We start from the raw sequence: 25,547 nt of genomic DNA on the forward strand, positions 1-25,547 counted from the left end.
ATGTTTTTTTTGTAAAAAATAAAACTATAAATCGGAGTTTGCAGGATGAAGAGTTCTGTGTGTGATCAAAGGCGCTGGTTTTGTGTGTAAACAAATCCTGTGCAGAAAGGCTGTGGTTTCAGACTTGGGAGTTCTGGGTGTTCCCGCCCGCCCCCTCAGGCGCCCTCAGGGCATTCCGGCGGGAAAATCCCCTCACAAACATCCTGATAAAACTAAAACTAAAACTAAACCAGCCCCGTGCTCGCCTCTCCCCGGAATAATAGGAGAGGGGGGTTATTTTACGGGCGTTGCTGTGCTCGGCCAGTGCAAATGTAAATGTGTAAATATCGTGCGGAATTCCCCTATTCCCGTGCCCAGGTTGCCGAGGAGGAATTTAGATCCCGGCAGCAGAGCGTGTGGTGGGAACCTTCTGCCTCCTGGAGGTCAAAGGGCGATGAAAAAAGACAGTTGTACTGTTTTTCTCTGTGTTGATACCTAGAACTGGGAAATTGCCCTCCCCACACTAGTCGTGCTGCTATTTCGTGCGCTTTTTGCTGCCAAACAAATGGTACAGTCTCCTCTTTTTTGTCTTTCTTAAAAAAGGAAATATTTTTAACAAGGTCTAATTAGGCGGTCCCGCTGTCCATGGGGGGCCGGGGGTGGCCCTTTGTGACACGGGCACCTTCCAGGGCCCTTTGTGACACGGGGGTGCCCGGAGACCTTTGTGACATCGCAGACCCCGCCCTGCCCCGGGGGTATATAAGGGGTGCAAAGCTCAGCCCATCCCAGCTGTTCATCAGGAGCCACTCCTTTCCTTCTCTCCCTCTCTCCCTCCCTCTCTCGCCGTTTCTCCCTCCCTCCATCTCTCCCTCTCTCACCATCTCTCCCTCTTTCGCCGTTTCTCCCTCCATCTCTCCCACTCTTGCCATCACTCCCTTTCTCCCTCTCCCTCCCTCCCTCCCTCCCTCCCTCCCTCTTCCTCTCTGTCCGTCTTTCTGGCTTGAAGTCAAGCCAGTGCTGGTTTGAAGTCAAACCAGTCGGAAAGAGAATTGCAATTCAATAAATAAATAAAAAAAAAATACAGTTGTACTGACGAATAATTGATTTGAACCCACAAAAAGACCAGATGGAACTCTGGGGCACGAACAGAATGGTACAGGGGCTCCCCGTGCTGAGCCCCACGTGAGCCCTCCTGGGGCTGTTGGTGGGAGGGGTGGTCACGGTCCAGTCGAGGTTCTGGTCCTCCTCTGGATCCCAGGAGTGGGCCCAAAAGTCCCAAGACCCCGGGATTATCTACCCTCAGGTTCAGGGAGGAATCCCCAGCACCTCCCCCAGGGTGGGGCGTTCCACATGGGTGACTGGGAGTTGTGGGTGTGAGGACAGGAACATCTCATCCCCCCTGGCCTCCCAACACCCATCCTACAGCCTGAGGGTCAGGTGTGCTCTGGGCAGCTGCTGCAGATGGTCTGGTGTGAACAGTCTGGGAAATGACATGGAGGGTTCAGAATACACATCTGGGTCACACCCACACAGTGATGGACTGCTCCCGGCTGCTCTGACTAGGACACCCTTCTCCCTGACTCTCCCTTTGCTGGAAAGGACGACAGCGATGGACAGGAACAGGACAATGGACATGGATGAGGAGAAGCCGCCCAGGCCTCCTCTGCCTCCTCCGCCTCCCCGCGGATGGACCTCAGGCTTCCTCAGGATGGGGAAAGAACCCCCAGGATCCTGGAGTGCCCATGGGCCAGAGCCACCCAGCTGGATCCACGCTGGGACCGGGATTAACATCCCAGCATCTGGATATGGATCGACGTTGGAACCAGGATTAACATCCCAGCATCTGGATTTGGATTGACGTTGGGACACGGATTAACCGTCCCATCATTGTGGATTGACACTGTGACCAGGATTAACATCCCAGCATCTGGATAGGGATCAACACTGGGACACGGATTAACCATTAACCATCCCATCATTGTGGGTGGACGTTGGGACGTTGGATCAACATCACCACCTGGTAACCATCTTTTTCTACCTTCTTCCTCCCTTTATCTTTCTTTCCTCTTTCTTTCTCCTTTCCCTCTTTCTTTCCCTCTTTCCCTTTTTCTCTTTCTTTCTTTTTCTCTTTTTTTTTCTTTCTCTTTCTTCCAATTAATTTAATTCAATGTTATATATTGAATATACTAGATAAATTTAATATATAATAATAGATAATATTTTTAGGCCTTTTGCTTCATTGGACCTTGACTGGAAATATTTCCTTTTTTTAAGAAAGAGAAGAAGATGAAACCATGTCATCTTCCATATCCCATGTGGGGACACCTGCACCAGGGTTTGGGGGTGCCAGGGCTCAGGGGAGCGGCAGCAGTGCCTCTGCCCCACCCCTGCCTGGCCTTTTTGGGGTTCCAGAGGGGGTTGTTACCCCCAGGCATGGATGCAGCACATCCACGGAACTTCCTGACACGCAGCTCAGTTCAGTTCACGCATCCCCCGGGTTAGAACAGCGCTGCTTTTGCCAGAGCCAGGGCATTCCCAGACCTTTCCCATCCTGCTGGGCCCAGGCTCTGCTCAACACCAGGCTCAGCCGGTGCTCCTGGAACACCCAAAACTCCAAGTCTGAAACCTCAGCCTTTCTGCACAGGATTTATTTACACACAAAACCAGCGCCTTTGATCACACACACAACTCTTCATCCTGCAAACTCCGATTTATAGAGTTTTATTTTTTACAAAAAATACATTTGAACAAGGAAATAAAAGCCATTTCCATTAGCCCACCATTCTCCAAAGTGTAAATGTGCATTGTAAATGTTTCCATTTTTAAGATAAGACATGTGCTGTATTTTGCCAATTGGCTACATGATACTCAACCAGAGTCTGGTGAAAGGGAATAAATAATGATGACAAAATGGAAAACTACACACTGAGGAATGGAAAACAGACACTTTTAAAAAAAGTCCTCCCTAGTTCCGTTACAGCCCCCCCTTCACAAACCAAACCCTCCCTTTCTCCTTCCTGAAGTACAACAGTCCTGCACTGCCCTTCTTGGCAGAGTTGAACAGACACCTTAAAAGTGAAACTGTGCCTGGAAAGGAACGCCCTGAACTGCAACTCCAGGGAACATCGACTAAGCAGCTCAGGACAGGAGCAGTGCAAGGGCCAGGAACGTTGGCTTATGGAAAAAAGACACTTTCCAGGAATTCCTACATTCAATGCTTGATTTTTTTTTTCTCTTCTCTTGATTTAGTTTTTAAATTTCAAAGCAAGAGCCCTTTTCTTGAGGGCTGTGTGGAGGAGAAATCCCACCACAGAGTCCAAGGTGCCTTTGCTGTCTTTGCCACCCCTTTGGTCATTGCCCATGCCTTGGGAAGAAAGCTCTGCCAGTGGCTGGGAATGCTGTCCCCACTGGCACAGCCATTGCTCTCGGCACCTTTTCTTCCAGGAGGTTTTCCCAGGACCATGGAAAAACAGGAACATTCTGAGCACAGAACTCTGAAAGGGGAGATGTGACAAAGAGAGACTCCCTTATCTCACCTATAACCCAAGATGTCCAAACCAGTGACATTGGGGTGTTTTCAGCTCTGGCTCACTCTGCAGGTCACCCCACAGAGCAGGAAACATCCCTCCTCTTCCAAGGGCTCCCATTCAACCAGTTCATCACCAGTTTCCATGACAAAACCCTGAAGGAATCGCTCCTCTTTTGGTGCTAAACCACAAATATTACCCAGATGGCGACACTTTCCCCTACTATTTACACTTCTGTCCCATGAAAGCATCAGCCAACATTGCTGGGGAGCAGAGGAACAATCCTGTGGGATGCAACAGCTCTGCCTGGGAAGGACATCAACGAAGTTCTTTTTTGCATCTCTAAGATATCCCACTACTGACACTGGAGTAGAGGAAATAATCACAAGTATTAACGATCATGGAAGAGCCAAAGTCAACGAGAAAGCTTCGGTAGAAAAGTATTAAGATTCCTAATCGTAAAAACATCTGCAAATTTAATTACAAATACATTTCAGAAGCGAACCCCTTAACTCAGTACAGCAGGGCTGGCCACTGTGGACAGCGTTCCTTGAAGAGGGAGCGAAGGGAACACCCACTGCACCCGTGGGAACATCGACACGTGCCCAGCCTATCCATTTACAGATAAAACCGTGCCAAGGAGATCGAGGGAACGGGCATTATATACAGATGGAACCTCCAGGAAGGGTAGAACGGAAGATCAACTAAAACTCTGCTAAAAACAGGGAGACATTAAGTACTACTGATTTCATGCATTTGTTCCACCACCTGCCCTAGAATTTCATCCACCACGTCGATGTCGTAATTGACTTGCTGCAGGTCCAGGTCGGGCAGCATCGTGGCCAGCAGCTGTCCAACGTTCACTCGCAGGGAGCGCAGCTTCAGGCTGGGGAGAAAGAATTCCACAGGGTTAGATGGAGTTTCGTGTTCCAAACACAGAGTTCTTTATCTGACAGCGCTGGACTGGAAAGGCTCTGGGTGTGACTCCCACAGACCAACACAAAAGTGAGGCAGCTCCAACTGCAGAGGGGTTAAGAGGTCCAGTGCAGGCAAAGTGCTTTGCCTCCCCTTTCCCTTTCTTTCCTGGATGTCCCTGCTCTCTCCTGTTCCTGATCCAATTCCTGTCAAATGAGCCATCCCTTCTCTGCAACATCTCCTTGTACCCTCAGATCCTTTGCCACCTCCAGGAACCAGTTTTCACAGTGCTGTCACGTCCCAACCAAAGCCCTGCACAGGTTTGCTCATTCTTTTAGGAAACACGAGTCAGGTGCTGGAAGGAAAAATCAAATGAAGTGCTGCTGGCAGATCATTTTTCCTTGGGGGTAAATCTCTTCTTGGGGGTTCAAAGGGGGCTCTGGAAATTCTCCAGCTCATTCTCTACTCCCCCTGCCAAACATTCAGAGCAGGGGGCTCAGGCCCTTCTTGAGGGTGTCCTGAAGTGGAGATTCCAGGGCTTCACTACCCTCACTGTGAAAGCTTTTCCTCTCGGATGTTTCAACAGGAATTCCCTGGTTGCAGTTTGTGGCTGCTGCCTCTCATCCCACCCCTGTGCTCGTGAGAACCCTCATCCCTGTGTGCTCTCACCAGGCTGCAGGAGAGAGCAATTCCAAGGTATCCCACTCTTTGGAAGGCTCTTTCCCGCAGCTTCCCCTTCTCTGCCTGGTGCTTTGGGCCCGTCCCTCCTGCAGTGTCACTGCAGAGTGCCCAGAAGTGGCACCTGTGTGGTCTCTCAGTGCCCAGGGACAGGAGGAATCCCTTCCCCCCCTGCTGCCTGGACTCTGGCCAGTACAGCCCAGTAGGCACTGGTTTCTCCCACCACAAGAGTGCACTGCTGACTCACATTGCACTTCCACTGCCCCAGCACCACAGGGCATCTCCTTCCAAGCTGCTTCCCTAGGGGGGGGCTCCAGCTGCTTCACCCTCCAGGGACTTGGGAGGTGCCTTGGCTGAATTTGCAGGTGGGTTTTTCCAGCCCGATTTTCCTGTTTCTCAAGGTTTTCTCTGCCCTCCCGAGTCCCCTCCAATTTGATGGCAGCGTGAATTTATTGAGTTCATTTTGCTCTGTCATACAGACCATTTTTAATCCCAGAATCATCAAGGTGGGAAGAGACCTGGCAGGGTCATCCAGTCCCACTGTCCCCACCACCACCAAATTATCCCTAATCCATGTCCCCAAGGGCCACATCCAGACACCTCTGGGACACTCCCAGACACAGGGACTCCACCACCTCCCTGGGACACTTCTTGCAAGGCCTGACCACTCCTGCAGGGAGAAATTGTTTCTGATCTTTAATCTAAACCTCCCCTGGCACAACTCAAGGTCATTTCCTCTCCTCCTTTCCCTTGGGATGTGGCAGCAGAGCCCGACCCCCCCTCCCTGCCCCCTCCTGTCAGGGAGTTGCAGAGAGCAATGAGGTCCCCCCTGAGCCTCCTCTGCTCCAGATAAACCCCCCCAGCTGCTCCTCATTTTCTCCAGATCCTTTCCCAGCTCTGTTCCCTTCCCTGGGCACACTCCAGCCCCTCCATGTCCTTTTGGAAGTGAAGGGCCCAGAACTGGACCCAGGACTGGAGGTGCAAAGGCATCAACCATTCCTGGCCTTGCTCTCAATCCACACTCTGCCCTCAGCCACTCCAAGAACGGGCTGTTCTTACTCCCTTTGACTCCCAAGGGGCTGCAGGTGCCTTGCAGGTGGATTTGTTCCCTGGAGTTCCCTGGGACTGAGGCTACAGTGACCAGGCTGGAGCTGTGCCTGTCCTAAATATGGGCATGACAACTGCCTTTTTCCAGGCATCAGGAATGCCAAGTGCCACAACCTTTTGGAGAGACTGCAAGGCCAACTCTCCCTCCGTGGGCCAGCTCCTTCTGCTGCCTCTCATCTGGTTCCATGGAGGAATTTGTTTAAATGGTCCCTTAATTCAGTCACTTCACCCTTGGATTATCTCCTGGCTCAGGGCCCTCATCTCATCCCTGCTTCCATGTGCTCCCTGCCCTCTGTGTGTGTGCAATTCCTATTTACCAGAGCTGCCAGCCCCTCTCTTTGTAAGTTTAAACCCTGTTTCAGTTCAAATCTACGCTCTGGACACAACCCAATTCCACAGGGCTGGCCTGCAGCCAGGAGTTCTTGCAGGAAAGTTACATTTCAAACCCAAACACTCTTTTCAGTCCAGAACTGTTGCTTCAGTAAAGAAAAACAGACTCTCCAAGTGAAGTACAATACACAGCATGAGCTAAAGATCATCCTCTTCCCCTTTCCTCTCCTTGGTCTGCAAGTCATGGCTACAAATCACAGAACATTTTTGATAGTTTTAAGAAGTATCAGTATGGCATTTCTATTGTGCCAACCCTGCTCACACAAACCATTACTGAGTGGGGAGTCACACGAGGCAGCAGGAAAGAATTCCAAACATCACATTTTATTATACAATTATCAAACAAAACCTTCATTATAACGTTTCAGATACAATCAATCAGTCAAAAAAAAAATAATAATCTTCCTTGAAATATTATCTAGAAAGAACAAAACTGATACCTTTCTCCATCAGAAAAATTTACAGTCTCTTCTACATTACTGGTGGTAGAATCATTTGCATGTGCAACCGCTTGTGGAATCGAAGCTTTCAGCTGGGCGAGTTCTGCCTTCAGCTCCTCACACTGAGAGGCCATTTGGTTTTTTTCCACTTCTAGCAGTTCAATCTGGCAACAGAAAGAGAAGAAAAAGCTATAAAACCCCACGCAGCACGTTGTGTGGGAGGCCTGCTACGAAGCAGGCACTGAACCCCAGAGCTAAGGGAACGTTTTAAGCACACACCTCACTTTTGTACCTGTCCCTCTCGATGCTGCACTTGTCCAGCTGCCTGAACACGTCGTCCAGCTGCACGGCCATCTCCTCCACCTCGCTCTTGCTCTCCCCATCAGCACACTTGCTGCACTCAGTCTTTAGGTTCTGCAGGGTATTGCACTGCTCCTGCAGCTTGGCTATTTCTCCCAAGGCCTGCTCGTAGAGAACGGTCACCTGTGCCAAACTCCTGCCGTTGCCATTTTCCTCCTCACCCGAGGGATCTGTCTCTGTCGACTGGTGGCACATTTCCTTCTTTACATACTTATTGTTCATTTCCAAAAGCCTCTCCTCCAGTGCTTCCACCTGCTTGGTCAATGCCTCGCATTTGTTTTGGTACATTTCCTTCTCTTTGTGCAACAACTGCAGCCGATTTCTCAGTTCGCTTTCGGTCTCTGCGGATGTCTCGGCAACGCCGTTCACGCTGTGCCGCTCGGTTTCCACCCGTGCCCCGGGAATTTCAACGGGGATTTCATCTTCCACCTCTTCCTTTTTAACCACCAGGCCTGGCAGCTCTGTCTGCGTTGCTGAGCTCAGCTGTTCACTTCTGGGTTCTGAAGTGGTTGCAGCGCAAAGCTCTCCGACCTCACGGTTTTCCTTCTGCTTCTCCTCTTGATCCAGGTTGATGCACTCCGTTTTGACTGTGGGAACATCAGGATCAGCTGAAGGCTTCGGAGTACTGCTCTCCTCTAAAATGATGACATCTTCATCATCATCCTCCTCATCCCCCCCATCACCGTGGTGGTTGACTGGTGTGTTTAGTCGGGGTGTCTTCGCAGACACGGGTGTCGCGCAACTCGTCGACTTCCGTTTGAGGCTGAGAAGGGAAACGTTCAACCGGTCACTGAACCGCACAACTGTTTGTTTCAAACCACCTTTAGTGCTTCTCTGAGCACGGTTAAAAACTCCCTAACGAGAAAGGGCTGTCCCTCCCTGCAGGGGATTTTAAGATGGGCAGGCAGAGTAAAGCTCCTGTCCTGCACCAACAGCCACCTTCACACGTGGTTTGTAACAGAGTCCGTATTTCCAGGGACATCCCCACACACCCAACTCCTTCGGGAGCAGAGGGTAAGGAAAACACACTGGGGAGTGCCACTCACTTCAGAAAGAGAGGAACCTGCTTTGTGCAGCTGCACTGACCTGCTGTCAGCGTCTGGGTGAAGGGAAGACACTGATTTGATTAAAATAGGCAGAGATCTTCTGAGAGTGGCATCCGATGATTTTGGTAAAAGCAACCGTGGAGCAGCTTCCTTTCCACTCACAGCTGTGAATGTTTTGAAGTCTTTACTTGAAGAAACAGATGTTTTTAAAAATATTTCATTATTGATCTATAAGATAACATAAGTTAAGAATGAAAATAAACAGATATTAGTAATTCTTCGGAACAGATTTAAGTTCTAACTATACCCCAACACCTACAATTCTGGCTGACATTTATGTACTACAAGGATCTCTCTGAACCCAGGCTCAGGATTTTGCAGTAAGGAAGCCTAACCAGACTCCACATTGCAAATCCCAGCTTTTCCAGTTAAAATCCTGTGCAGAATCCCAGACAAGAGCTCTTCCCAAGCTGTAGCTCTGTCTGAAGTCTGCCCATCACACACAAAGTGTGGCACAGACACCCCTGCTAAAAAAGCTGCTCATAATTAACTCAGCTTGTCCAAAATGAACAATACTTTACTTTTAAAATTATTTAGGTTAAAGCAGCACATGTGACATCTCTTCTCCAGAAATGATCTTAGGTCAGCACTTTACTCAGAATGCAACCTGAGCTAAATCACATCTATGAAAATTTCATTCTGAGCTGCAGTCTCCACATTCTCACCGCTCAACCAGGTTGATTTGCATCTGCATTTAATCAGAATTTGAGTTCCTCCTTGCACAAGGTGCAGCTGCTACACCCCTGCCCATCCCCTGCCCCACTTTTAAGGGCATCTTTGCTTTCACATCCCCAACACATCCCTTGACACAAAATCCCCTTCCAGCACGAGGTGCCATTTCATAAATCCTGCTGGGAGTGACTGACATCTTTTCTACACTGCTTGGTGAGAGGCAAGTCCCTCTCCTGTCCCTCTCAAACTCCTTTCTCTTTGCAGTGCTGGATTTTCCATCGTGGGACAGCACAGATGGGGCATTTGGGGTTTACCCACGGTGAGCAAATCTTGTACAGCAAAACAGGATGTTAAAGCAGACAGGGCAGATTCCAGGCAGCTTCAGGAGTTACCTGGTGGCTGTATTCCAGTCTCTTCCTCAGTTTTTCCCTGTCTCTGCCCAGCAACAAGATAAAAAAAACAAACAAACAAATTAAGGGCTTCAGTTCAAACACTTCACTCATAAAAACCCAAAGCAACCCCCACATTTAAAAGCAAACACAGTGCTCATTATTTCAGCTACATACAGTACAGCTCTAATTAAAGTATTATTTACTGAATTAAATTCTTCTGCATGAACCTACTTCTTACAGGCTTAACTTCAAACAAGTTCCCTCTCAGATGAAGATTTATTTTTAAAAAATGGGGAAAAAAAATCCCAAACTCCCAATTTTAGGATATCAGCCAGCATTAAAATCACCCAAATCAGTTTTTTTTTTCCCCACACACCTTAGCCAAGAATCCTCTGAAACAAAGAAATTCAGATATTCAGCTGCTTCAAGGTGGACCTTTAAAGTAACAGTTACACAGACAAGGTGTCCTTCTGTAACATCCCAAACTATTCCTACACCGCCAATTCCTATGGAATTAGGAGTTTCCTATGGAATTCCTCAGAGCTGGCCTCGAGCCCCAGTTGCTGCACCGCTCTCCTGAGCAGTTTACAGCGTTGAGACCATGGAAAAAAGTCTCCAGAACTCACTTTTTCTTGTAAGTTTTCTCGTAGGTGGGATGTATCAAATCGTCATCTTCCGGCTCCTCGGGCACGTTACAGTTCCTGAGTGAAGGAAGGGGAGGAGAAAAAAAACAAACAAACAAAACAAAACCACAACACAAAGAGCTTAAGATGAGGTGAGAAACCAGGAGCAGGGTGGGGCAGTGCCTGGAATGTGTCCTTACCGGAACTGCGGGTCGGGGTTCAGGGAGCAGTACCACTTCTCCGGCAGGTGCTCGATCCCGTCCGGCAGCTTCCGCCACTTGAGGCAGGCGTCGCACTGCACCCACGTCTGGTCTGGCTGCTTCCTGCCAGGGGAAAAGGGAAAGGCTCCCTCTCAGGACTGGGTGTGAAACAACAGCCCCAGCGTGTAAAGCTCCTGGCTGCGGTTGGTACTCACTGGATCTCCTCAACCGGCGGAGCCAAGGGAAATTCCTCGTTCTTCTTCCTCTTCATTTCGTTCCAGTAATCGTTGAGTTTCTCTCCCAGGGCTGCTATTGTGAGTCTAGAATGACAAGATTTTAAAGGATCACCTTAAATAAGCCAATTCTAGCACAGAAAGAACCTCTAGAAACTCCAGTGACAGAAGAAGTGGAGGAACACTCCGATATTTCTACTCGCACAAAACCACTCCAAAGGCTTTTTCTCAGATCTCCTTTCTTTATTATTATTTCTTTTAGAAAGCCTTATATAACAGCTCTTTGCTTTTAGAAAGCTGTAGAAACGAGAAATTGTGTGAAATCATGTTTGTCAGCAAAGAAATTACTGGAAATGCACATGGAAGAACAAAGACTGAAATCCAGTGCCGGGAAAAGGAAGCAGCCCAAGGGCAGAGAGGAGCAGGGGTGGGATCACAGCCCTGTTCTGGGGAGGCAGGAGGTGCAGGACACCTCCCAATGCTCAGGGAATGACAGCATCAGGTCCACATTGCTGTTCTGGGCTGGCAAATTACCTTGGAAAGCCTGGAGCACTCCTGGCAGAAAGACCTTTGGAGGAGCCCTGGCAAGTGTGGTCTCACTGTTCACAATTAGTGACATGGGGAGAAGTTTGGGAAGACTCCAAAGTAACTTCTGGGCTCTGCTGACAGACTGAACCTGCCCTCTGCCAAAGGGACACCCACTGGGAAAGAACCCACCCCCCTGTGTGCTGAAGGATCATCTCCAGCTTTAGTTTGCAACTCAGCATCCTGAATTTCTCAATCCACATGGAAAGCAAGTGTTGGGGCTCATGGGAAGGGAGTGTCTTCTCCTGCCTGCTGGGCCAGGAGGTGACAGGAGCCAGCCTGGTCAGTCCCACTGACTGCTGTGGGTACGTGGAGTGGGAAAAACCTTCATGTTTGCAGTTGGGAAGGTGAGAAAAGGGAAGGAGACAAACCCAGAGGGTCATCACACCTGACCAGTTAGCACTGCCAAAGATAATGAGCAGAACCAAACGTGCTCACTCACACTGACTGACTCATTATCAAGAAACGGCTGGAAAAGCAGGATTTTGCAGCTGCTAAGGATTAAACCTGAGGGTCTGGGATGTTTGGGAAGGGTCAGTGAACTCTGCCAACTGCAGGGGGAAGGAGGAGCAGGGAGGAACAAGGAGAGGGTACACAAGGAAAAGGGATAAAAGGAGCTGTTTGAATATAAACCAGGTTTGCTCAGCACCCACGAGCTTTTATTCTTCCAGTTTAGAGAAGAAGCACCTTTTATCGTGCACTGTTTCACAGTGAACAGCACTGCTGGGTGGGAAATGCAGATAAAAATACCTGTACTCATTTGTGTAGTCGAAGTCCTGTTTGTTGTGGGTTGGTTTGAGGAAGTTGCACTCGATGATCCCGACGACACCGACCCCCATGTTGTTCGCCTGCAGGAAACCAAGGTGTGTCAGGAAAACCACCACACATTCCAGACCAGGACTGCAAGAGGCTGTCAGAGGTAATTATTAACCCCAGCTACACCAGATCAAAAAGAATTTTCAATATCCTTGTTTCCATCTGTGCCCTTTTTTAAAAATGAGCGTTCCAGTGACAGTTACTCCCCAAGATGTGAAAATATTTTGGAGCCTTGATTTCTTACCTTCAGCTGGCAGCCAACTCTTTCATAAGCTTTGATGAGCCTGTTTTTGTGGTACATCATTATTCCATAATGATCTTTGTTTCTGCAGTTAAACCCAAAAGTAATTCTGACCGTTTTGGCCTTTGACCAGATATTAAGGAAAAAAACAAAACAAAACAAAAACTGGTTAATCTCATGTAACATAAAAAATAAGGGTTAGTTACTCTGAGTGCTCAGTCTAGGTCCTGGAACTTTAGGTTAATTCCCTCAGTCTGTCTTTACCAAAAAAACCACAAAAAACAATCCAAAATAGCACAATGTAAATATTAAGCAAAGGATACATTCAGAAATTTGGGCCTGTAAATGTCCCGCTCGATGAAGGCCAAGCTTTTGGAAACCAGCTGTGTTTTCACTTTCTGTCCTCTCAGGATGATCTGCATGGTTGGCTTCAGGTACAAAATACTGCAGTAGGCCTACAAAACATACATTACATTAAAATTAAAACCATAAACCCTCCAGCTCCCCAAAATAATCCCAGTTTTACCGACTCTCAGACGCACCCGCAGGGAGTAGTCGCTTTCTGGAACAATCTGGTCCAGTCTCTCCTGTTTTTTATATCCTCTTTTGCCTGTTTCATCCAAGTCTTCTGGAATCCTGATGTCATATCTATCCTTGTCGAAGTCAAACTCTGGTTTCTCATTTTTATCTCTGAGAAATAAGATTTGAAAAATACACTGATTATGGGGGAGGGGGGGGGGGATGAGGAGGGAAAAGCTGATACAAGGTAAGATGGGGTGGTGGGTATCCCAAAGATGCAGAAAATAAAAGGGGAATTCCTCTGATCCGTAGTGGTTTTCCCCAGAGATTGACTAAGAGTCACAAAGTTCACCTGTTCCTTTCTGCTATCCCAGAAATACAAGTGAAGTGGCAATGAATTATATTATATATTAACTCTGAACAGGGAACTGCCACTGCTACAGCTGGTTAAAAAGATATAAAAGCATCAGCATACAAGTCAAGGCCAGAAAATGCTGGAAGCAATCCCACAGAGGCAAGGAGATAAGTAAGATAAATACACACAACTATTTACTTGCTCAGATTGCTGTTTAGTTTGTGATAAAACAATCAAGAAGCTTAGAAAGGTCCAGATCCCTCCAGAAGGACACTGCAGGCTCTGAGCTTTAAAATCCACTATTATTTGCCTGTACCTTCAAGTATTTTGTGTCTGAATTTCTACATTCATCATTTCAGAGGTCTGAGGGAACAGATTTGTAATTTTATCTATTTCAGCTTTCCTTCTGGCAAAAGCAACAGGATCATGGCCCTTCATGCCAGCTGGAATCCAGTTTGCCAGTTAGTGCCCTCAGCCTTATTCCACTAAAAATCAACCCCAAATATCCAGTTATTTAATATAATATCTAGTTATTCCACAAAAAAAAAATCCCCAAATGCTTGTATGTTTGCTCACACTGAAAGAAAATAAGAGATATAAGACTGGGCTTGATCTTACTTCCTAAGATTCCAAATGATGATCCTGGTTCCTTTTTTCCCCATGATGGCATCGAGCTCTGCCAGCAGTTTCTCCTCAGTGGAAAACAAGGAATGTGTCAAGATGGCCTTGAGGCTGTTCTTGGATTCTGCTGGGTCACTGATCTGTCGTGGGCACTGAGTCAAGGACAGGGACCAGGAATGAACTGGAGCTTTCAGAACATTGGGAAATGTCTGCATTCCCTTCCCAGGTTCTCATTCCTGATTCCAAGAGATTAAACTCAAGAGCTTGGTGCTGCTCAGGCAGCATTCCTTTGGGGCAGTGCTGGGGACAGCTCCTCCACAGACATTCCATAAACAAGGATTTCCTGAGCTTTTACACACTTTAAACTCCTCAAGCCCCTCCTTGACAGTCAATCATTTCCTCATTACAAGGCATCGACATTAAACTTCAGTTAAAGATAACTTAGACTTCTTTTACTTAAACAATCTTTGAAATAGTTACAAGACATCAACATCAATCTTCATAAAACTTCTATTTAATCTTTGATGAATTTAGCCTTCTAGAGTGTGTTTTCATATCTCATTGTGGCAGGACTCATCATCCATCTCTGGTTAAAGATTAGACTCAGACTACTTTCACTTCAACCATTCTCTCTTGATTTAGCTCTCTAGAGCGCAATGGTTTCCAAAACTAACCAAACTACAGCTGCACAGGTTGCTGACTTTTTAATTCTTACTTTCCACTCTTTTTTTCAGCAGTGTTTAGGAAAGGGCTTCAAGGTTACAAAGTTTAAGCAGTTGGGGCAAACTGTAAAGTTTTAAACGTTCTTAGGTTACAGCTGGCACCATCACACCACAGCCCCTTTCATTCCACACCTCCCAGCTCTTCCATAAAGGCTTTAACCAATCCCATCTCCCAGTCCATAAAACCAGGCAAGGGGATCTGCCTTAGGGATATCAGCCCCCCTTTCCCCCCCTCCAAGCCCGTGCTGGAAGGATATGCTGGTTGGTGAAGGTGACGATGGGCACCATGACGTGCTCCGCCTTGGTGGCCTCCAGGAAGGTCTGGGACAGGAGCCCCACGCTCATGGTGTCGCCGTTCTTGGTGAAGACGATGGCGTCCCTGCCCAGCCTCATGGAGCCCGACTTGAAGCCGTTGCCGTAGAGCCCCACGGGCACCCGCCCGTTCATCACCGACTTCTCGCTGAAGCCGAAGCTGCAACGCACGACAACGTGGCAAACTCCAGGAACTCCAACCCCTGAAGAACTCCCCAACCCCCCCCCAATCTGCAGGGATTGCCAAATTAGGCTTCACACAACGAGGGCATCTCTTGGTTTGGGGATAGGGGACTCCTGTGCAATCAGTCGCAGGAAAATCTGCTTCCATCTTTTGAGAAATCATCTGCCTGAAGTCAGGTGTGAGCATTCTTATGGGATTCTAACAATTAACTTCACAATAAATACTAAAATAAGCCCCTAAACTTCCTTTTTTCCCCCCTCTACTTGGTAGAAAATGTTTGATCTTCAAGTTTCTCATCAGTAACTACACTGAAAATAAAACAGGGAACTGCATATGGAACATGGAATTGAGCAAGCTGTTAATGATGGCACCCAACACAAAAATAACTGTTTGAATCCAAGCCTGCTCAAGTTTAAATCCTTTTAAATGATTTCTATTTCTCCCTGAAGGAGAAGTTGGACAGAAACCTCTCTGTTAACTGTAGAAATGAAAGATCAGTCCCAACCCTACAGAATATTTGGAGATAAACAGACAAGTCACGTTATCGTTCATTCAATTTTCCAAAAGACCTTCTGTTATTAATACTCCAAAGGGTTGGAGCTGCATCTCCCTTTTTGCTTGTTTGTTAACTAAAGTTGTTTGTTAAGTAAAGATGATAATGATAATAATAATAATAATAAGTCTCTTTATCTCCACTAATGGGCACTACAGAGAGGCAGTACAGTGTGTGGGAAGTTAAATGGGGAGGCTGAGAGAAAGGATCAAAGGAAATTAGGAGATCAAAGTTCCATGACAAAGTTGTGGGGAAGTTTCCAAGGCATTTGTACACTCTGGAGTCTCACTTGGATAATCACTGCCCTTCAGGAATGTTGAGTTTCTGACCCAAGTGACTGAACTACACCTGAGGAAAAGGAACAAGCTGAGAACTAACAGACCCAGGAGCTGGAATTTCTACAGGAAGGGGTTCTCCACCTTAGCATTTTGTGCAGCTTCTCCGAGTTCATCCCGTTGCCATTGTCAGTGAACGTCAGGCAGATGTTGTCGTTGATGACGGTCTTGTCAATCCAGATCTGCTTTGCATTTACGTCTGGGTCATAGGCATTATCTGCAGGAAAAGGAGGGAAAAAAGGCTGGGATACTAGAGATGGAAATTAAACAGTTTGAGTGTGGACATATTTTGAGGAGCTTCAGCTGTCAGTGTCCTAAATTTCCTCAAATCAAAATGTCACAGCGAAGAAGCTGCATCCAAACCTGGTGAACCTCACCCACACCCCAACACACATTGCCACAGAGATTACAGATGGTTATACATTATATATCATTATTATAATATACATTTATTATTGTTATATAATATTTATTGCATATTGTTACAAATTATTATTATTATGCACAGGAACACAGAGGCAAAAAAATGTAGGTGGAGGCTCAGCCACGAGAATCGAAAATGAAACCAAGGCAGGTTTCTACTTTCCTTTCCTGCCCCCAGAGCAGCTGGTGCAATATTTACTTTCTCCCAGAGGGAATTACCAAGTGCTTCAGACTCAACTTTCTATTTACAGGTAGTGAAAGAGCTGCCACGAGCGAACCAGAAGCTGGGGCTGCACAAACCTTCCCTGGCAGCAAAGCTGCTTCAAATCTCACCTGCCCTGACATCATTTGTTGCATTTCCCTTCCCCTCATCCTGGAATTCCTGAGAGGGGAGAGCCCAGGGAGGAGGAAGGGTGGGATGTGATGGCACAGCTGCCTCATTGCCTGATTTGCAGGTTCAGCTGAGGGTTAATAAATAACTAAATAAACAAACAGCTCAAGCCCATAGAAGGGAATCCATCACAGCTTGGGAGGGTCCTTACCACAAACATTAAGTACCAATTGTATCCACAGTGAAAAACCTCCATAAAATGTATTTCAGCATCAGAAAAAAGGACATTTCAGGTACAACTGACAGTTTGGAAGGATTTGGGGTGTTAAAGAAACGACTTCACATGTTGTTAACCCCAAAACAGCCACGTGGTTCTGGTTTCCTCCTCTGTGGCAGCTCTGGCCTTATCTGGGTAAAAAACTCCCATTTTCTTTTGTTAGGTTAATTTTCCAGGGAAGGGAAGGGCAGGAATGTGTGACCAGAACAGTTGCTCCCTTTGGCAGCAGCAAACTCCTCAACAAACTTGGCAAGTCCTCCCAAGCCACACCTTCATTTTGAGGAACCAGTGAAATAAATTTGCTACTCATTCCCTACCCGTGGAAAAGAGGAACACTCAAGGGATCCAATCAACTGCTACTCAAAATCAAGGGCAAGAAGATCACCAGCACAGGAAAGAAAAAAGTCAACCTGACCATAACAAAAAAACAAGCTGCAAGACTCTGAGAAATCACAGGATCAACTTCTTCCCCTCCCTGCCTGAAGGAAAAAGGGTTTTGTGACAGGAAAATGAAATATTTCAAGCTCTGGGTGCACGTACCTATGAGCTCTGCAACTGCACTGAAGGGCCAGGTGTGACTGGTGGAGTTGGTGTGCAAGAACTTGGGGCAAAGCTGAAAGAAACCACAAACAAGGGCATCAGTTTGTGCTCCCCGAGCACACCCGGCAGAAAACAGGTTAAATAAAGGAAATTCAATGAAGCTGTTTCGTGCAACACCACAAAAGGCTGTAATTTAATTCACTTTTTGGATATTGGCAGGTTAATACCTTTCCAAGGGGCTGTTCACACAGCTCTTGGAGGTGACATTGTCAGCCCATCGACGGTCTCTTCATCGTTTTACAACCAAACATCGCCTGTAAGGATGCCAGAGCTCACAGAAAACACCAAAGCCTCAGCAGCACAAGCTCTCAGATGTTAAAACCACATTTCTTAAGTCAGGGCTGTTAAAACTTAATCCCAACCGATGAGCAGCACCCAACAGCCTCCACCATTTACTGTCCCTTTGCCCACAGTGACCAAAACCACCCCTCAGACCCTCTTAAATTTGTTCTTTGAGCACTTTGATCTCATGCATTTTACCCTCATTTATGAGCAGAAGCAACCCAAGGCACAGCCACTGCCAGAACTGGATGAGGATATGCAAATAAAAGTCCTGATTATGGGACGTATCTTCGAGATTTCAGTGACCAAAGCACTCCCAGGTAACTCAGGAAAGCTGAGGTTTAATATATCCCATAAAAATCAGAATATAACCCACGTTATTACAGATAGTAGATCAGAAAGGTTATTTTAAAACACTGTGTACAGATCCATGCTTCTTAATCTTTACAGAACTACTCACTGACAACCACTTTTCTGCAGCTAATAAAGTCTAAACAAAAGCAAGGAAAAAAATAAAAACACTCTAAACAAAAGCAAGACCACTTCAAATCTCCAAGTTCCTTTCCCAGTGAAAAGGAATAACGCCAAAAGCAGATTCCAGAGCCACAAAGCAGGCTGCAGAGCGGGAGGAGGGTCAGAGCAGCCCCAGCTCAGATCAGCAGGAACTGCCCAGAAGTGTCACCTCGATCCTGAGGTCACAGGAGCACATGACACACTTCCAACTGCAACTCAATCCCTGCATTTCTCCTCCCCGGGGAGCCGGAGCACAAGTGAGAACACACACCACGTCCTTCCCAGCCATCTGTGCTTCCCAACTCCAGATTTACAAACCCTGCTCCACCGAGCCCCAACAGGAGACTTGTAAATAACTGAGAGTCCAAAAGAAAATTCATGTTTCAAAGGTTCTTTTGAGTTCTTCCTCTGCCATGCAGGAGCTCAGGGGATCCCAGGAGCCCTGTGCTCATTCCCTGGTACCGTTTGCTCCTCTCTTTTATCAACTTCACCATTAAAACACACAAGAAACATGGTGAGGTTTGGGGTTTTTTTGTCTGAAATCTCTCCTTGTCAAAACAAACCCACAGACACTTCAAAAAAGCCCAGCCCACCACAGGGACACGGATCCAGGCATTTGGCAGCTGCTGAAATACTGGAAGACTCCAACCACACAGGAGGCAGAGTGGGAATGTTGGATTTACTGCAGCGTTGGAGCCTCAGCAACAGGGACTTGGGAGAAAGTCTTGACTTTGCACAAACCCACACTTGGGAATGGCACAGGATCACTGGGGTTGGAAAATCAGACAGGAAGAACCTCCGTGTCACCAGCACTGACATCACCACCGACAAGTCCCTTTTTTCCTGGGAAGCGATTCCTACACGTGCACAGAAAGAAAACCCCACCACATTCATCCCATTACACTTTCCATGATCCCAGGTTGCTCCAAAGCCCACCCAACCTGGCCTAGATCATGCCAGGCACCCAAAGAAGGGCACACAGCAACACCAGATCTAAAGCAATGTAGCAGAGTGGTTTTCAGGCCATTATTTTTGCAGTTTTCACAGCACACCCAGCTGTCAGCAACCACTCCCTGATTCCTGATGAACTCACCAGGAAATATTTCAGTCCATTTGGCCCCTTCCACTTCATTCATCAGCGCACCACTTGAATTAGCTCATGAATAATTGAGGTTCAGTAAGAGTTTGTCCTCTGGTGAAAACTCACTTTGACAATCCCGTTGCTCTGCCCACTGAGCCAATATCCTTTGGTACTAATTGTGTTTTGTTTAGTAATTTCATTCCTTTCTCCCGAGACCAAGTGCAGCCAAATTCCTTCTGGAGATGCAACCAAACCTCCCCCTCCTTCCAACTGTGCAAACTTGAAAGGCAAAACTGCTCAGACAGTTATAACCAGCAGATATTTAAGGATAAACAGGTTCTCTCTCCAAAATGATGATCCCAGAATCCCTGAGGATGGAAAAGAGCTCCAAGGTCATGGATCCCCCTGTGCCCCATCCCCACCTTGTCCCCCAGCCCAGAGCACTGAGTGCCACGGCCAGGCCTGCCTTGGACACCTCCAGGGCTGGGCACTCCAAACCTCCCTGGGCAGCCCCTGCCAAGGCCTGACCACCCTTTCCAGCAGGAAATTCCTCCTGAAAACTTCCTGGAGTTTCCTCTCCTCTCCCTCCCAGGCTGCTCTGTGCCAGGTCCACGACTGTGCAAGGAACCAGAGTGGGGGACTGATCCAAATTAGAAACCACTCTTAAAATATTAACCTGGATCACTTCCCTGATCTGACTCATCTTGCAACCGACCCAAACTTTCACCAGAGCAACAGCAGGAGACAAATTCCAGCGTGGGAACGACTTCCCAGGCCCTCACTCTGCCTGTGCTTCTGAAAGTCTGGGAAATACTTGGCATTTCCAAAGAGCAGGAGAGGCTGTGACCACCATCCCCCTCGTTCCCCGGGTCACAAAGCCTTTCCCAAACCTGCTCGAAGCCGTATCAGCTGCTGCACTGGGGCAAAAAACCCTCCAGGAGCCCCAGCTTTCACTGGGAACCCACGGAATGCAAATTCTCAGCCACCCCTGGGACAGGCAAACCAAAGAGCAGCCTAAAAATGATTCAGGAAGTCACCAAGAGCACCATTTTCAGCCCCAGTGTCTCACTTTTACCTCCTAGAGTTCACTGATTTCAACCTGAGAACCATTTTCAACTCTGGCTTGTGTTCTGCAGTTGATTTGCAAACGCTGATTATTAATGCTGATATTTCTTCCCCCCTCAAGAAGTAACATGTCAAAAGCTTTAGATAAAGGAGGAAGAGAACACTGTTCTAATAAAATACCAGACAGAGTGTGGCTTTCAAACACAGGAGTTAAAGGCCTGGAACAAAAAGCACAAGTTCTGAACTTTAAGCAGGTGATGTTTATAACTCACCTCTAAAGTCGTGGCAAATTATATTCAGGTATTCATATTGAATATCAAATTTATATTCAGGCCATGTACATTTATGTTAAGGTAACATAATTTCAGTCAAAAGTTGGGCTCAGTGCTCTTGGAGGTCTTTTCCACCCTAAATGATGGTGCAGTTTAAGCAGTGCTGAGAATGTACTGATGTACCTTTTGCACTCCAAAATTTAACGAGTCACTCACTGCAGTGCTCCTGCTTATTTCTGTTCTATTATTCTCTAATTAGGGTGACGAGCCAGGCGTTTGTAAACACAGGCGAGACTTACAGGCCCCGAGGGCTGAAGCCAAGAAAGGCTGGGAAAAAACCTCCCGCTTCACCAAACAGAAAAGAGTCGCTTGAACTTCATTTCTCTCAGCACAAACAGGGCAATGACCGACTGCCACAGCAGGACAACAGCAGTGGTGAGCAGCACAACCCGGCAGCGTTTCCCTACACAAACACCCATCGCCCTCCCGGGCAGCCGGGGTCAGAATGGAATTAGGCCGCCCGCAACGCAGGAGCAGAGGATTTGGAGCGCCGAGCCGGCGACTGGAGGTCACACAGCCCGGGGAACCCCGGCCCCCACTCCAGCCCGCCCCTCAGCCCCCGGCACAGCCCGGGCAGGGTGATTTTTCCAGGGTTCCAGCCGGGATGGGGCCGGGAGAGGCCCCAAGCGCCTTCAGCGCCCGCGCTGCGGGAGCGACCCCGGCAGCGCCCCAGGCCAGGCCGGCCGGGGCCGGGAGCACCCCCGGAGCGGTGCAAGGCGTCCCTGCCCGTGGCGGGGGAGGTTGGGAAGGGACGGCGTTTGGGGCCCCGCACTCACCGCGCTCAGGCGGATCCCGCCCTGTGTTTTCGCCGCCATCTTCGGGCCGCGGCCCCGCGCGCGCTTCCGCCTCCCCCTGCGCGCGGCGCCCCTGCCGGCCCGGGCCGGGATCGGGGCCGGGATCGGGGCCGGGATAGCGGGATACGGCACAGAGACACCGCCCCACGGGCGGGGCCAGCGACACGCACACCCACCGGCACTCCGAGCGCTGGGAAAGACCTCCCGGAACACCCAGTGCAGCCCCCGGCTCCCCCCTCCTGGCAGGGATTGCAGAGCCAGAAGGTCCCCCCTGAGCCTCCTTTTCTCCAGGCTGAGCCCCCCCAGCTCCCTCAGCCCCTCCTGCTGCTCCAGCCCCTTCCCACCTCCCTTCCCTTCCCTGCACACGCTCCAGCCCCTCAGTGTCTCTTCCAGGAGGTTCCAGAACTGGACACAGCCCTGGAGGTCCCTCAGCAGTGCCAGCACAGGGGACAATCCCTGCCCTGGGCTGTGCCCACGCTATTCCTGATCCAGGTGCCATTGCCCCCTTGCCCCCCTGGGCACAGCTGGACTCATGTCCAGCCACTGTCACAGCACCCCCAGGGCCTTTCCCACCAGGCACTTCCCAGTCCAGTGGAGAAGGATCTGGTGGTGCTGGCTGACAGCTCTGCTGCTCTCCAGGCTCCCTGTGCTGTTGCCTCTGGTTCCCACAGCACAGCATTCCTACTTCTACATTTCTGCATTCCTGCTGCTTTCCCATGTCCAGAGAAGGGAAGGGAGCTGGGAAGGGGCTGGAGCAGCAGGAGGGGCTGAGGGAGCTGGGGGGGCTCAGCCTGGAGAAAAGGAGGCTCAGGGGGGACCTTCTGGCTCTGCAATCCCTGCCAGGAGGGGGGAGCCGGGGGGGGTCGGGCTCTGCTCCCAGGGAACAGGGACAGGAGGAGAGGGAACGGCCTCCAGCTGTGCCAGGGCAGGCTCAGGTTGGCCAGGAGGAGGAATTTGTTGCTGGCAAGGGTGGTCAGGCCTTGGCAGGGGCTGCCCAGGGAGGTTTGGAGTGCCCAGCCCTGGAGGTGTCCAAGGCAGGCCTGGCCGTGGCACTCAGTGCTCTGGGCTGGGGGACAAGGTGGGGATGGGGCACAGGGGGATCCATGGCCTGGGAGGGCTTTTCCAACCTCAGGGAGCCAGACAAAAATTCAAGTCAGTGAGTGAGCAGCGAAGAGAGTCTGAAGAATAAGAACTGCCTTCGAAAAGGTATTTCAAAATAACGTTTAATATTATTAGAAGAATTACATTCATAGATAGTTTCGGATACATCACTTAATGCTCCACGTGCCAAGCCCTGGGTTGCACCTGCTACCTTTTTGCTTTCAGGAAAATCAAATCCTTTGGCTATTTGAAAAGTCTCCCTCTGTGGGGAGCGAAACAGAGCAAGGTTTTAAAGGATGAACTAGGAGAGGGTCGGTACCACGCTCTGGGAGATGCTCTGTTTATGTTGAGCCTGTTCTGTCCTGCTGACTGTACTGCAGCAAGAGATACTGGGAATGTACTTTAAACAACCTATAAATAAAGATAAGGTGGGCACCTGAAGCAGATACCAAGGCCAGGAGTCAAGAGGTTTTGCAAGCTCCAGAAACTGCCTCGATGAACAAAGAGAGCTGAGAAGTTCAAGCGAGGCAGAAGAGCCAAGGACCACCCAAAAGATGATTCTAGAAGACCCCGCCTCGAGCTCCGCCCAAACCCCGCCCATCATGAATATGATGATGAGATGTCGAAATCCAATGAATATGTACGTGAAAGATGTTGTAACCTCTCTGGGAAAACTGTTTAAATGACCTGACTTTTCACTCAGGACCTGGGAGCTGCTTCCCAGCGTTGCAGGAAATAAACACCTTTGGTGCTTAAGGACAAAACTCAGCTCTGAGTTACTCTGTTTGGGCTGTTTTGGAATCAGCAGCTCAAGTGTCTGAAAGATAAAGCTGAGCTTGGTTAGCCTGAAAACAAGCAAGGACTGAAAACACAGCAGAGCAAAAGCGTTTCCTCTCCTGGCCTGGAGCTCCAGGCTAAAGGTTCTGCAGATTGATTGACAGTGATGGAATAAAGGAATAAAATATGAGGGAGATCCCTTTGAGCCTTCCACCAGCCCAGGGTGCTCCAAGCCCTGGAGTCCAACCTGACCTTGGGCACTTCCAGGGATCCAGGGGCAGCCACAGCTTCTCTGGGCAACCTGTGCCAGGGCCTGCCCACCCTCATCCCATCAGGATTTTCAGGGAAATATCCAAGTATGGAATGCAAAAGCAGCAGAAAGCTGGAAGTAAAACTACCAGATCATCCTGAGTCTCAAGAAAATAATCCATAAAAACTGTTGGGGATATGTAGGTAATGGACACAAAGGTTTCAGAAATAACCTGCTCCAAAATTCAAGTAATGCCTTCACAGGGCAGCTTCTCACCTCTGCTCATCCCAGCAGCACTGGAGATCATTAATAAATTAAACCCCTAGAAATAATTCACATTCTCAGTGACCACACAATATCCCACCTCAGCCTATCCCTTTCCTTAACAGTAAAAATGCAAAGAGTTTATTTAAATTCAGCACAAACCCACCCCAGTGTTATTTTCACGGAGCATTCACTCCAGTACCAGCAGAGCAAAACGTGTTCCATTATTTTAATTTATCACCCCTGGGTGAAAGCTTCGTCTCTCTGCAGGTCGAACCCACTACAGGGGAGCCTCCCACGTTTGCTGGGTGAGGTTTGCAAAAAGAAATCCAGCTGACACCAAACCACACATTCCCCCTGCCCTTTCCCATTCCCATTTCCCTACCTCTCTCACCACCTAGGAACAGCCAAATACATTCTTTTGTACAAAAAGTGGCCCTAAAAAAAAAAAAAAAGACAAAAAAAAGACTATTATTTTCCTTTCCATTAAGCTGCTGAATAATACAGCAATTTATATTTTTTACAGATTTATCTCCATTTGCTTGCATTTCAGAAGTTGCAAAGTGGCCTGAGTCACTGAAAGAACAAAGCTGCTTTTTTTTTTTTTAATAATTTAAAAACCTGAACTATCATATTGCAATCAGCTTGTTAAAATCAAAAACCCCTCAAGCAATGCTAATTACAAAATGTTACAGCATTGGCTTTGCCTTTTATGCACATTTTTATTTTGGAGTTGCTAAGCCTGGAGGATGCTGTTATAGCCCAGGGCTGAAAGGTAAGGCTGCTCAATGTGGGAGCCTTAGGAAAATCCATCTGTTTGTGGAACTTGGGTGATTTGTTGGGAATTGGGTAAGTTTTAGGCCAAGTCCAAGGGCTTTTAACCTCAGGGAACGACTGATCTGCAAACTGATTGTACAGTGCCATGCAAAATTAGCTTTTTCTCACCTCTACCTTTGGGACACGGCTCCAAAAGCAGCTGAAAACACTTCCTGGAGGAGTTTCCAGGGCCACTGCTACTTTCACCAAGGCAAAAATATCCTCCCCTTATTTACAAAAACGCCTTTAAATCCTCCCCAAAAGGAAACCAAGGAAAATACAGTAACTCTGATAAATTACCACCAATCTGCACATTCCCCCCCACTTCCCAACCTCCCCACCACAGCAACTCCAGATTCCTGCTTTTTTTTAACACCAACTCCTGCATTCCTGGAGAGCGCTCCCAAAACGCAGCTTGAAAGCTGGGGGAATAATAAAAAAAAGGAATTGCAGCGAAGCTTTCCCTCGTTCTGCTGTTTTTCCACCGCCATCCAAGTGTCCCACACGTGGCTCAACCTTCCATGTTTTCCAGGAAGTCACATTCCACGCTGTCTTCCAGCTGCTGCAAGATCTTGGTGCTGTTGCTTCCAGCAAAGTCCATGGAGACAGCTGGGGAAGGGTGGGAATTTTGGGACTGGCCGCTGTTGGCTGTAAATGCCCGGCACAGGGTGTGGAAGAAGGGCACGAGCTGGGTGATGCTGGACACGGAGCGCAGGGTCAGCAGGGGGAATCTGTGCCTCTTGGGAATTCCCTCCATGTGGTTTGGTTCCTGGGAG

At 48.3% G+C, this 25,547-nt stretch overlaps 2 protein-coding genes across 8 annotated transcripts in view; both read right to left on the minus strand.

Moving 5' to 3' along the window:
- Positions 1-2,684: 2,684 nt before the first annotated feature.
- MORC3 (MORC family CW-type zinc finger 3) lies at positions 2,685-21,665 on the minus strand. 2 transcript variants are annotated; one of them, XM_050332787.1, is made up of 17 exons: positions 21,546-21,665; positions 17,437-17,509; positions 15,950-16,082; positions 14,739-14,953; positions 13,757-13,904; positions 12,807-12,954; positions 12,588-12,719; positions 12,268-12,387; positions 11,958-12,055; positions 10,605-10,709; positions 10,390-10,512; positions 10,193-10,267; positions 9,567-9,609; positions 8,483-8,670; positions 7,316-8,159; positions 7,037-7,200; positions 2,685-4,392 (listed from the first exon to the last, which is right to left on the minus strand). In XM_050332787.1, the coding sequence occupies exons 1-17, from the start codon at positions 21,582-21,584 to the stop codon at positions 4,239-4,241; spliced, it is 2,802 nt and encodes a 933-aa protein (XP_050188744.1). In that variant the 5' UTR covers positions 21,585-21,665; the 3' UTR covers positions 2,685-4,238. The 2 variants fall into 2 exon arrangements, with proteins under 2 accessions (XP_050188744.1, XP_050188745.1); XM_050332788.1 differs by lacking the exon at positions 21,546-21,665 and adding an exon at positions 17,639-19,752.
- Positions 21,666-22,770: 1,105 nt separating this feature from the next.
- Positions 22,771-25,547, minus strand: part of DOP1B (DOP1 leucine zipper like protein B) — a 38,982-nt gene continuing 36,205 nt past the window's right edge. For all 6 annotated transcript variants that reach the window (XM_050332762.1, XM_050332759.1, XM_050332757.1 and 3 more), the window contains one exon: positions 22,771-25,540. In XM_050332762.1, the coding sequence (XP_050188719.1) occupies positions 25,283-25,540 (258 nt within the window). In that variant the 3' untranslated portion in view covers positions 22,771-25,282. The remainder of the gene's footprint in view (positions 25,541-25,547) is intronic.

This window comes from Myiozetetes cayanensis, unplaced genomic scaffold (assembly GCF_022539395.1).
Source record: "Myiozetetes cayanensis isolate MyiCay16 unplaced genomic scaffold, myiCay2020 scf5-8, whole genome shotgun sequence".
Taxonomy (NCBI): domain Eukaryota; kingdom Metazoa; phylum Chordata; class Aves; order Passeriformes; family Tyrannidae; genus Myiozetetes; species Myiozetetes cayanensis.